The 11,817-nt window shown below is 55.8% G+C and overlaps 1 protein-coding gene across 1 annotated transcript in view; it reads left to right on the plus strand.

Annotated features, from left to right (window-relative positions):
• Window positions 1–11,817, plus strand: part of TERT (telomerase reverse transcriptase) — a 41,558-nt gene that overhangs the window by 3,273 nt on the left and 26,468 nt on the right. The window contains exons 2-5 of the mRNA XM_011964732.1: window positions 3,850–4,045; window positions 6,209–6,389; window positions 7,078–7,257; window positions 7,734–7,889. Coding sequence (XP_011820122.1) covers window positions 3,850–4,045; window positions 6,209–6,389; window positions 7,078–7,257; window positions 7,734–7,889 — 713 coding nt within the window. The remainder of the gene's footprint in view (window positions 1–3,849; window positions 4,046–6,208; window positions 6,390–7,077; window positions 7,258–7,733; window positions 7,890–11,817) is intronic.

The raw sequence follows: 11,817 nt of genomic DNA on the forward strand, positions 1-11,817 counted from the left end.
CGGGTGTCCCTGTCACGTGCAAGTGAGTGAGGCGCGGTCCCCGGGTGTCCCTGTCACGTGCAGGGTGAGTGAGGCGCGGTCCCCAAGTGTCCCTGTCACGTGCAGGGTGAGTGAGGTGCAGTCCCCGGGTGTCCCTGTCACATGCAGGGTGAGTGAGGCGTGGTCCCCTGTGTCCCTGTCATGCAGGGTGAGTGAGGCGCGGTCCCCAGGTGTCCCTGTCATGTGCAAGTGAGTGAGGCGCGGTCCCCGGGTGTCCCTGTCACGTGCAGGGTGAGTGAGGTGCAGTCCCCGAGTGTCCCTGTCATGTGCAGCGTGAGTGAGGTGCAGTCCCGGAGTGTCCCTGTCATTCAGGGTGAGTGAGGTGCGGTCCCCGGGTGTCCCTGTCATGCTGAGGCTGGACTCTGGGCTGCCTGTGTCTGCTGCCAAGTGTTGCTGGAGACATCCCAGAAAGGATTCTCTGTGGCCTGAAGGAAAACAAGGCACCCCAACCCCCTCACTTGTCCTGTTTTCTCCCAAGCTGCCCCTCAGCTTGGCTCCCTTGGGTGGGTGGCAACCCTTGTCACCTTATTCTGGGCACCTGCCGGTCATTGCTTAGGCTGGGCTCTGCCTCCAGTCGCCCCCCTCACGTGGATTGACATCCAGCCACAGGTTGGAGTGTCTTGGTCTGTCTCCTGCTCTGAGACCTACGTGGAGGGCTGGTGTCTCCGCCGGCCTTCGGCAGACTTCTCTCTTGAGTCTTAGTTTTGAATTTCACTGACTTACCTCTAATGTTTCTATGTTTCCATTATATGCTTTCTTTTGGTTTATTCTTTCATTCCTTTGCTAACTTCTTAGTTTAGTTATGCCTTTCCCTCTAAGTGCTGCCTTAGCTGCACCCTGTGTGAATTTCGACATCAGCCACTTTTAAGTGTTCTTAAAATACTTAAAAGTGTTAATACGTGTTAATACTTCTTTTAAATATTCTTACACTGTGATTTTTTTTCTTGGTGTACCCTGTGTTTTGATGTGAAGTCATTTTGGCGTCAGTTACTTTTAAGTATTCTTTAACTTATTCTGTGATTTTTTTGAGCAGTGAGTTATTTGAACATGGTTTATTTTCCAGATATGTAGAGTATTTTAAATTATCATTTTGTTATTTATTTCAAACTCAGTTGTGTGGTGGTCTGTATAATACCAATTGTGGATCTTTGCTTTGTGATCTAGTGTGTGGATGGTTTCCAGAATCAGCCATTGTAAATTTGACGTCCTGCCAATAGAGGGCATGTTCACTATATCCAGCTTATTAAGTCCTGTGCAAAGCTTCTGTCTCCTTCTAGATGCATGAAATTCCAAGAAGGAGGCCACAGTCCATCACATGGGGGATGGGTCTGTTCATTTCTTCTTGTTTGGTGGCATTTATATGGGGCATTATTAGGTGCATGCACGTGGTAGAATTTTTATCTTCCTGATGAGTGAATCTTTTGTAGTCTTCTATGTCTCTGGTCATCTAGTAATTCTTTTTTTAAATTGCCCTTAGTACTGCCACACTGGGCTTCATTTGATTAGTATTTTCTTGCTGTATCTGTTTTCTGCCTTATATATATATATGTATTTTTGTTGTTGAGACACAGTCTTGCTCTGTTGCCCAGGGTGAGTGAAGTGGCATGATCACAGGTCACTGTAACCTTTACCTCCCGGCGTGAGCCATTCTCTCACCTCAGCCTCCTGAACAGCTAGGACTACAGACACGCACCACTACACCTGGCTAATTTTAAAATGTTTTCTAGAGACAGGGTCTTGCTGTGTTGCCCAGGCTGGTCTCAAACTCTTGGACTCAAGGGATCCACCTACCTCGGCTTCCCAAAGTGCTGAATTACAGGCATGAGCCTCCGTGCCTGGCCTAATTTTCAACACTTTTTTGTTCTTACCGTGTAGGTATGTCTTGTTAACAGCATGTAGGTGAATTTCCAGTCCAGTCTGACAGTTGTTGTTTAACTGGATAACTTGATTTGTTTTCATTTTTCTGTCACTAGAGACCCGTCTGGTGCACTGTGATTCTCCATTGGCCTTTTGCGTGTCCTCGTTCCCTTGTTTCTCACTACCTCTTGGGTTGCTGTGTGCGTTTCCTGCCGAGTGTGTGTTGATCCTGTCGTTGCCTCCTGGTCACTGGGCATTTGCTTTTATTTCCCTTTGCTTAGTGTTACCCCCTGATCTTTTCATTGTCACTGTTTGCTTTTGTTTTTTGAGACAGAGTCTCACTCTGTCACCCAGGCTGGAGTGCAATGGCGCAACCTCGGCTCACTGCAACCTCCGCCTCCTGGGTTCAAGCAGTTCTCATTCCTCAACCTCATGAGTAGCTGGGATTACAGGTGCCGCCACCACGCCTGGCTAATTTTTGTATTTTTAGTAGAGATGAGGTTTCACCATGTTGGCCAGGCTTGTCTCAACCTCCTGACCTCAAGTGATCTGCCCGCCTCGGCCTCCCACAGTGCTGGAATTACAGGCGCGAGCCACCGTGCCTGGCCTACCCTGATCTTTTAAAATGAAGTCTGAAACATTGCTACCCTTGTCCTGAGCAGTAAGAGCCTTAAGTGTATTTTAACTCTGGTCACCACCCCCAGCCTATGTGCTATTTTCCCTGCTGACTTAGTTCTATCTTGGGTATCTTGACACCCCCACAAGGTAACCATTATTAATATTGTTTTCCGTGTTCGGTGTTTCTTTAGCTTTATCCCTGCCCCACTTTTCCTCCTTTGTTCCCCATCTATCTTCTCTCTCAGGCCCGCCTTCTGGGGTCCCCTTCCTTGTCCTGTGCATGGTTCTTCTGTCTTGTTATTGCTGGTAAACCCCAGCTTTATCTGCGCTGTGGCCTCCATGGCATCTAGTGACGTCCAGGGACCTCTGCTTATGCACAGATGAAGATGTGGAGACTCACGAGGAGGATGATCATCTTGGCCCGTGAGTGTCTGGAGCACCACGTGGCCGGCATTCCTTAGCCAGTGGGTGACAGCAGTGTCCGCTCGGCCTGGGTTTAGCCTGGAAAACCCCAGGCACGTTGGGATCTGGTGGCTCCGTGGTGACGAATTTGAAATCACGCAAACCTACGGTCTGGTGCCAGCCCCGATGTGCTGCCTGGCGGGGGAGTGTCTGCCTCCTCCCTTCTGCTTAGGGACCAGGACAAAGGATGAGACTCCGAGCCATTGTCGCCCAACAGAAGCATGACGTGAGCCACGTGGATCATTTTTAAATGTCTAAGCTGGGCGTGGTGGCTCACGCCTGTAATCCCAGCACTTTGGGAGGCCCAGGCGGATGGATCACAAGGTCAGGAGATCGAGACCAACCTAGCCAACATGGTGAAACCCCATCTCTACTAAAAACACAAAAATTAGCCGGGCATGGTGGTGGGTGCCTGTAATCCCAGCTACCTGGGAGGCTGAGGTAGGAGAATCGCTTGAACCAGGGAGTTGGAAGTTGCAGTGAGCTGACATTGCGCCACTGCACTCCAGCCTGGCAACAGAGGGAGACTCTGTCTCAAAAAAAAAAAAAAGAAAAAGAAAAAAAAAATTCTAGCAGCCACGTTAAAAAAGTAAAAAAGAAAAGGTGAAATTAACGTAATAATAATTTTACTGAAGCCCAGCATGTCCACAGCTCATCATTTAGAGTGTCATTGGTGGGAGTGTCACTCACAGGACGTGTGACGTTTTTTGTGCTTGATCTGCGGGATCCCGTGTGTGGGTCCCGTGTGCGGCCATGTCAGCCTGGACCTGCTGGGCTCCCCGTGGCCATGGCTGTCATACCAGATGGTGCAGGTCTGCGATGAGGTCGCCAGCCCTGCGGTGAGCTGGATGTGCGGTGTCCTTCTCGTTTCAGGGGTGGGCTGTGTGCCGGCCGCGGAGCACCGTCTGCGGGAGGAGATCCTAGCCAAGTTCCTGCACTGGCTGATGAGTGTGTATGTGGTCGAGCTGCTCAGGTCTTTTTTTTATGTCACGGAGACCACGTTTCAGAAGAACAGGCTCTTTTTCTACCGGAAGAGTGTCTGGAGCAAGTTGCAAAGCATTGGAATCAGGTAGCGTACCGCCACGCGGGTCCCCTGCTTCTCGAAGTCCTGCAGCACCAGCCCCGGCCTCAGCGTGCGCCTGTCGTCCCCGTGCCGGTGCTTCCCTGGCTGTGTGGCTCTGGGCTGGGAGCCAGGGCCCCCGTCACAGGCCTGGCCCGAGTGGATTCTGTGCTGGACTCTGATTGCCCGGAGCTCACATTCTGTTACTTGTAAAATCAGGAGTTTATGCCAAGTGGTCTCTGGGGTCTGTAAAGCAGAAGTGGTTTATATTGGATGGAAACACTACCACCAGCCTCCTTGCCCCTCCTCGGGATGTGGATCCGATTCTCTCTTTCTCTTTTTTTTTTTTTGTTTTTTGAGATGGAGACTTGCTCTGTTGCCCAGGCTAGAGTGCAGTGCCGTAATCTTCACTCACTGCAACTTCCACCTCCCGGGTTTAAGCGATTCTCCAGCCTCAGCCTCCTAAGTAGCTGGGATTACAGGCACCTGCCACCACGCCTGGCTAATTTTTGTATTTTTAGTAGAGATGGGCTTTTGCCATGTTGGCCAGGTTGGTCTCGAACTCCTGACCTCAGGTGATCCACCCACCTTGGCCTCCCAGAATGCTTGGTTTATAGGCTGAGCCGCTGTGCCTGGCCCCCAATTCTCTTTTAATTCATGCTGGTCTGCATGAATCTTTAATCTGCTGGATTTAGGTCACGAGAAGATAAAATCCCACCTTCTTGGTGACTCACTGTGGGGAGCACCTGTGCGGGGAGCACCCGGGGTAGGAGACGTCCATCATGAGCTAACTTCTAGGTGGCTGCGTTGGAATGGCTGCGAGATTTTGTCTGCAGTGTTCAGCTGATAAGAGTGTGAGGGATTGTGGCAGATTCAAGCTGGAGTTGCGTCAGTGAGGGACTGGAGTGCTGGGCTGGGAGACATCAGCCTGGCTGAGCCCAGGCCATGATATTAGCTTCTCTGTGTCCCACCCAGGCTGACTGGAGGGCTCAGTGAGGACTCTTTAGTCACAAGGTCAGGGCTTCCCCGGCTCCTCTGCACACTCGAGTCCCTGGGGGGCTTCTCACACCCCATGCCCCAAATCAGGATGTCTGCAGAGGAAGCTGGCGGCAGACCTCATCAGAGGTAACACGGCCTCTGGGCTGGGGACCCCGACGTGGGGCTGGGGCCGTTTCCTCCTGTATCTGGGGGAGAGTCAGGGCTTGCCCTGTGGGAACGAGTTAATACACAATGTGCCCTACTTAGACATTGCACATAGTGAATGGTGTGTGACCCAACGTGGTCATTTGACCAGTGTTTTGGGAAGAATTTAATTGGGGTGACGGGAAGGAGCAGACAGACGTGGTGGTCCCCTAGTCATTCCTTGTCACGGCTGGAGCTGATGTTCTGCCTGAGGGGCCTCGGAGGCCCCTCCTCCCTGGACAGGGTACTGTGCCTCTCCTGTGCTCGGCTGGGCCTGCGGCCTGGGGTCAGGGCACCAGCCCTGCAGCACCCTCGGGCCCAGCGACCATAGAGCACCAGGCCGTCAGCCGCAGATGCCCAGGTCCAGGTGTGGCCACTCCAACCCCCTGCTCCCCCATGGGTGGTTTTGGGAGAAAACGCCAAAGGGCAGAGGTGTCAGGGAGCTGGTGGGCTCACGGGAGCTGGTTCTGCTCCTTGGCTGAGCTGCCCTGAGCAGCCTCCCCTGCCCTCTCCATTGGAAGGGATGCGGCTCTTTCTGCCTGAGGGTCCTGCCTGGGGCCAGCCCTGGGCTACCCAGTGGCTGTACCAGAGGGACAGGCATCCTGTGTGGAGGGAGCATGAGTTCATGTGGCCCCAGATGCAGCCTTGCACCCCATCCTGGGTGGCGGCCACTGGACAGGCAGGCTGGGGGGCTGATCATGGGACCAGGCTCCCTGGTGCTGATGGTGGGACAGTCACCCTGGGGGTTGACCACTGGACTGTGCGTTCCTAGGGTTGACTGTAGGACCAGGTGTCCAGGTGCCCTGCAAGTAGAGGGCTCTCGGAGGCGTCTGGCCAGCGTGGAGGACGTGGCCCCGGGCGTGGCCTTCAGTGTGTGCTGCCGTGGGTGCCCTGAGCCCTCACTGAGTCGATGGGAGCTTGTGGCTTCCTGTGAGCTTCCTCCTAGTCTGGCGCCTGGCTGAGCGTGTCCTGAGGGGCTCTCTGTTGCAGACAGCACTTGAAGAGGGTGCAGCTGCGGGAGCTGTCGGAAGCAGAGGCCAGGCAGCATCGGGAAGCCAGGCCCACCCTGCTGGCGTCCAGACTCCGCTTCCTCCCCAAGCCTGACGGGCTCCGGCCGATCGTGAACATGGACTACGTCGTGGGAGCCAGAACGTTCCGCAGAGAAAAGAGGGTGACTGTGCTTTGGTTTAGTGTCCTTTTTAAATAGAAGTGCATTTGAGCCCCACATTTGGTATCAGCTTAGACGCAGGGCCCGGAGGAGGGGCCACGGGACCCAGCCAGGCCCACAGCACGGCTTACACCCATTTGTGGGCATGGTGAGGTGGCCGAGGTGCTGGTGCCTCCAGAAAAGCAGTGTGGGGGTGTTGGGGGAGGTCCTGGGGCAGGGACAGGCTCTGAGGACCACAAGCAGTCGCTGGGCTGGGGCCTGGACGCAGCAGAGCGCGAGGTCCCAGGTTCGTGTCCTGCCGTGGTGCTCGGGCACCGGGTGCTTCCGTATGTGGGCCCAGGGACCAGGCCATGGCTGCCAGGACCCCACTGGGCTCTGAGGACCCTGGGCCCTCACCCCATGGCTTCTGCACCCCACCCGTGTGGCTGCTGTGGCTGTGGTGACCCCGTCATCTGAGGGGAGTGTGGGGTGAGGTGGACAGAGGTATGGCATGAGCATCCCATGTGCAACACACGTGCAGCCGGGACCACGTTTCAAACAGGGTCTGGGGAAGCTGGGAGGGGTTCAAGGACCTAGGTCTGGGCAGCTGGGGACACTGGGGTGGGGCTGCTTCTCCCCTGGGTCCCTCTGGTGGGGCGGGGCACCTGGCCGGGTCCACTGTCCTGACCATCTCCCGTGCCGTCCCCGCCAGGCCGAGCGTCTCGCCTCGAGGGTGAAGGCACTGTTCAGTGTGCTCAACTACGAGCGGGCACGGCGCCCCGGCCTCCTGGGTGCCTCTGTGCTGGGCCTGGATGATATCCACAGGGCCTGGCGCAACTTTGTGCTGCGTGTGCGGGCCCAGGACCCGCCGCCCAAGCTATACTTCGTCAAGGTGGGCGCTGGGACCCCGTCAGCAGCCCTGCTGGATCTTGGGGGTGGCTGCCTGATTGACACCTCATGCTGGGTGGGCCACAGGGAGTGCAGGTGACCCGGTCACTGTTGGGGACACACCCGGCACCTGGCAGGGAGGCCTTCAGCCTTTCCTGCAGCACGTGGGCCCCGACTCTGCACCCCAACTGCCCCGGGCTCCTCCTCCCAGGGAGGGTCCCACTGGATTCCAGTTCCCGTCAGAGAAGGAACTGCACCAGCTCAGCCACCAGGCCCCGGTGCCTCGCACCCCAGTCCTGAGCCAGGGCCCTCCTGTCCTGAGGCTCAGAGAGGGCATACAGCCCGCCCTGCCCTTGGGGTCTGGAGAGGTGGGGGTCAGAGAGAGATGGGGGGACGCGGCTGCGGCCAGGCCCTGAGGGCAGAGGTGACGTCTGAGTTGCTGGGTGGCCATTGTCAGCCTCCTTGCCTTCACTCACGCAGGTGGATGTGATGGGCGCGTACGACACCATCCCCCAGGACAGGCTCACGGAGGTCATCGCCAGCATCATCAAGCCCCAGAACACGTACTGCGTGCGCCGGTACGCTGTGGTCCGGAAGGCCGCCCACGGGCACGTCCGCAAGACCTTCAAGAGCCACGTAAGGCTCACGTGTGAGACAGTTGTGTCCAGGATGTGTATCCCTGGGATATGGATGTGTCTAGGATGCAGTCATGTCTGTGATGTGTTTCTGTGATGGAGGTACTTCCATGATTTACACATCAGTGATACGTGTGTGTATCTGTGATATGTGCATGTGGCACATGTGTGGCATGTGTGCGGCACGTGCGTGTCCGTGGTGCATGTGTCTGTGATGAGCATATTTGTGATGTATGTGTGTGTATCTGTGGCACGTGTGTGTCCGTGGTGTGTCTCTGGTGTGTGTGCCTGTGGTGTGCATGAGCGTGTGTCTGTGCTGCATGTCTGTGACGTGCATATTTGTGGTGTGTGTGTGCGCATGTGACACAGGCACATCCATGTCCAATGTGTCTGTGATGAGCATATTTATGATGTATGTGTGTGTATCTGTGGCACGTGTGTGTCCGTGGTGTGTCTCTGGTGTGTGTGCCTGTGGTGTGCATGAGCGTGTGTCTGTGCTGCATGTCTGTGACGTGCATATTTGTGGTGTGTGTGTGCGCATGTGTCCGTGACACATGCATGTCCACGCTGTGTCTGTGGCGTGGGTGTGTGTGGCCCCTTGGCCTTCCTCCTTCCTCTTCCGGGCATGGTCCGTACCATTGTCCTCATGCTCTTGGGTGCTGGTTTGGTGAACTCCACATTCAGGGTCCTCCCTTCCAGCACGGGTGTCCCTGTCCTGTCACAGGGCTGGGCCTTGGAGACTCCAAGCCGGGTTTCAGAGGACAGTAGGGACGCTGGGTGGTACCTTCCTGGACCCCCGGCACCCCCAGGACCCCAGCCTGGCCCGTGCCGGCTCCATGAGAGACAGGAAGGCTGATTCAGGCCTCGCTCCCCGGGACACACTCTTCCCAGAGCGGCCGGAGGCCTTGGGGCTCAGCAGGGGTGAAAGGGGCCCTGGGCTTGGGTTCCCACCCAATGGTCATAAGCACGCTGGAGTGGTAAGCCCCCAGAGCAGTGTCAGGCCAGGGTGCAGAGGTGAAGTGTCCCTGGAGCTTCAGTTGGGGAAAGGCGCATGTGGAGACCTGCAAGGATCTCTTTCTCTGACTTCTTGAGGTTACTGCAGCTATTTGCAAATCTCAGGTATGACTCAGCAGAATTTTACACTCGTGGAAACCTGATGGCTACCACCTGCGTCCAGGTGTAGAAAGTCGCCAGAGCCCAGAAGACCCTCCTCCCCGCCGCCCACCCGTGCCCAGGTACAGAAAGTCACCAGAGCCCAGGAGAACTCCCCACCGCAGCAGAAGGTGCCGCCCCCACCGTGACCCTGGTGCCGACCTCCATGGTCTCCCTCTTCTGGTCTCCACAAGTGAGATCAGGCAGGAGGTGGGTTTGGGGGTCCAAGTCTCAGCTGTGCTGAACGCCTCAGCTGCGTGTTCTGTCCATGTATGGCATCTGCTGTGGAACACGCCACGTGGATGTATCCTTCCCGCTGCTGTGGAGGCTCCTGGGTGCGGACTGCACGGCTGTGAGTGTTCTGGGTTCTGGGGGCGTCCCAGGGGTCAGAGGCCCTCACCTCTGGGTGAATTCCAGGAGTAGGGTTGCTGGGTCGCTGACATGCTTTATGGATATTGTGGGAGTTTCCAGGGGGGTGGCTGGCTGCTTGCGAGGGTGGTGCCTCCGGTGGCCGCCGGCCTGATGGTGTCGCAGCCGCCTCGTGGGATTGTGCAGGGGGCTCTCTTGATGCCCATGTGTCCACACTGTTCCCGTGCTGGCCGCCCCGGGGCTCTTGCGGGAGGTGCCCATCCATCCTGCCCTGCTCTGTGCGGGGCCCCTGCCTCCCATCATCGGCTTGCAGGAGCTCTTTGTGTGTTCTGGTGCAAGTCTGGCATCAGATGCGTGCACTGTGAATGTCTGTGCCGTGTGTGTCTTGCTTTTGTGCTCCTAAGTCAAGCCTTTTGAGGACTGGAAATTTGTACTTCTAACGCAGTCCACTAACGCAGTCCACTAACGCAGTCCACTACGCAGTCCACTTTAGCAGTGGTTTGTGGCTAAATCTGTTTGTGTTCCCTTCAGGAACTCTGTTTACCTTGAGGCTGTGGTGACATTGCTTCTGCGTCTCCTTTTACAACAGCCTTTACTGTGTCAGCTTTCAAACGTAGGTGGGGATCTGTGGGGATCTGTGGAATAGGTTTTCATGCGTGGGGTAGGTGGGGATCTGTGGGACTGGTTTTCATGCATGGGGTAGGTGGGGATCTGTGGAACTGGTTTTCATGCGTGGGAAAGGTGGGGATCTGTGGGACTGGTTTTCATGCGTGGGAACTGTGGGGATCTGTGGGACTGGTTTTCATGCGTGGGGTAGGTGGGGATCTGTGGGACTGGTTTTCATGCGTGGGGATCTGTGGGGATCTGTGGGACTGGTTTTCATGCGTGGGGATCTGTGGGACTGGTTTTCATGCGTGGGGACCTGTGGGGATCTGTGGGACTGGTTTTCATGCGTGGGGATCTGTGGGGATCTGTGGGACTGGTTTTCATGCGTGGGAACTGTGGGGATCTGTGGGACTGGTTTTCATGCGTGGGGTAACACAGAGTTGAAGGCGAGCTTTCTTCCTGGAGTGGGTCTGCAGTTGCTCTGACAGCTTTGTTGAGGAGACCACTCCTTCAGCGTATTTATAGTAAGTCAGGGTGTGGGGGCCTCCCCTGGGCTCCCCATTCTGTTCCTTCCACTCCTGGGTCATGAGGTGCCTGCAATGGTGTGTGGCCGGTGGGCAGGACTTCCAGCCCTCCCTGTGCTCATTGGCCTGGATGTGGCCCTGGCTGGGCTCCGTCCTTGGAATTCCTCTGCAAGTTGGAGACTCGCTTTCTTTCTTTTTTCTGTTTTTGTAACGGAGTCTCGCTCTGTTGCCCAGGCCGGAGTGCATTGGCGCGATCTCAGCTCACTGCAGCCTCCAATTCCTGAGTTCAAGCAGTTATCTTGCCTCAGCCTCCCAGGTAGCTGGGATTATAGGCGCCCACCACCATGCCAACTAATTTCTGTAATTTTAGTAGAGACAAGGTTTCTCCATGTTGGCCAGGCTGGTCTGGAACTTCTGACCTCAAGTGATCCGCCCGTCTCGGCCTCCCACAGTGCTGGGATGACAGGTGTGAGCCACCACGCCTGGCCGAGACTCGCTTCCTGCAGGTTCCGTGAGATCTGCAGCGGTAGCTGCCTCCAGCCTTGGTGCTGACGGTCTCCGTTTCCTTCTCCAGGTCTCGCTAGGAGTCTTTCAGTTTCATGACTCTCTTCACAGAAGAGCTTCACGTGTGCTGATTTCCCGGCTGTCTCCTGCATAATTGGTGTCTGCTGTTTATCAGTGGCCTCATTCCGTTTCCTTTAGGCTTTGTTTATTGTTCTTTTTCCGGCTCCTTGAGGGAAAAGCTTTGATTATGGACATTTGAACTTTCTTTTCCAAAGAAGCATCTGAAGTTGCAATTTTCCCTCTAAAGCAAGGGTCCCCAGGTCCCTGGCCATGGACTGGCACCGGTCTGGGGCCTGAGGGGAACCGGGCGCACAGCAGGAGGCTGGTGGGGTGTGGTGAGCCAGCGTTCCCGCCTGAGCCCACCTCCTCTCAGATCAGCAGGGGCATGCGGCGCTCAGAGCTGTGCACACCCTACTGTGAACTGTGCGAGACAGGGATCTAGGTTGTGTGCTCCTTATGAGAATCTAATGCCTGATGATCCGAGGTGGAACCGTTTCCTCCCGAAACCATCCCCTTCCCCACTGCTGTCCTGTGGAAAAACCGTCTTTCATGAAACCATTTCCTGGTACCGCAGTGGCTGGGGACCCTGCACTGGAGACCTGCTTCAGCAGCATCTTGCCAGTTTTGATATTTGGCTTTTCTGTATTGAGTCCAAAATAATTACAGATTTCTGGGATGATTTCCGCTGACCTCAGACCCATGGGCTGTTTGTGG

This window comes from Mandrillus leucophaeus, unplaced genomic scaffold (assembly GCF_000951045.1).
Source record: "Mandrillus leucophaeus isolate KB7577 unplaced genomic scaffold, Mleu.le_1.0 Scaffold702, whole genome shotgun sequence".
In the NCBI taxonomy this organism is placed as follows: Eukaryota; Metazoa; Chordata; class Mammalia; order Primates; family Cercopithecidae; genus Mandrillus; species Mandrillus leucophaeus.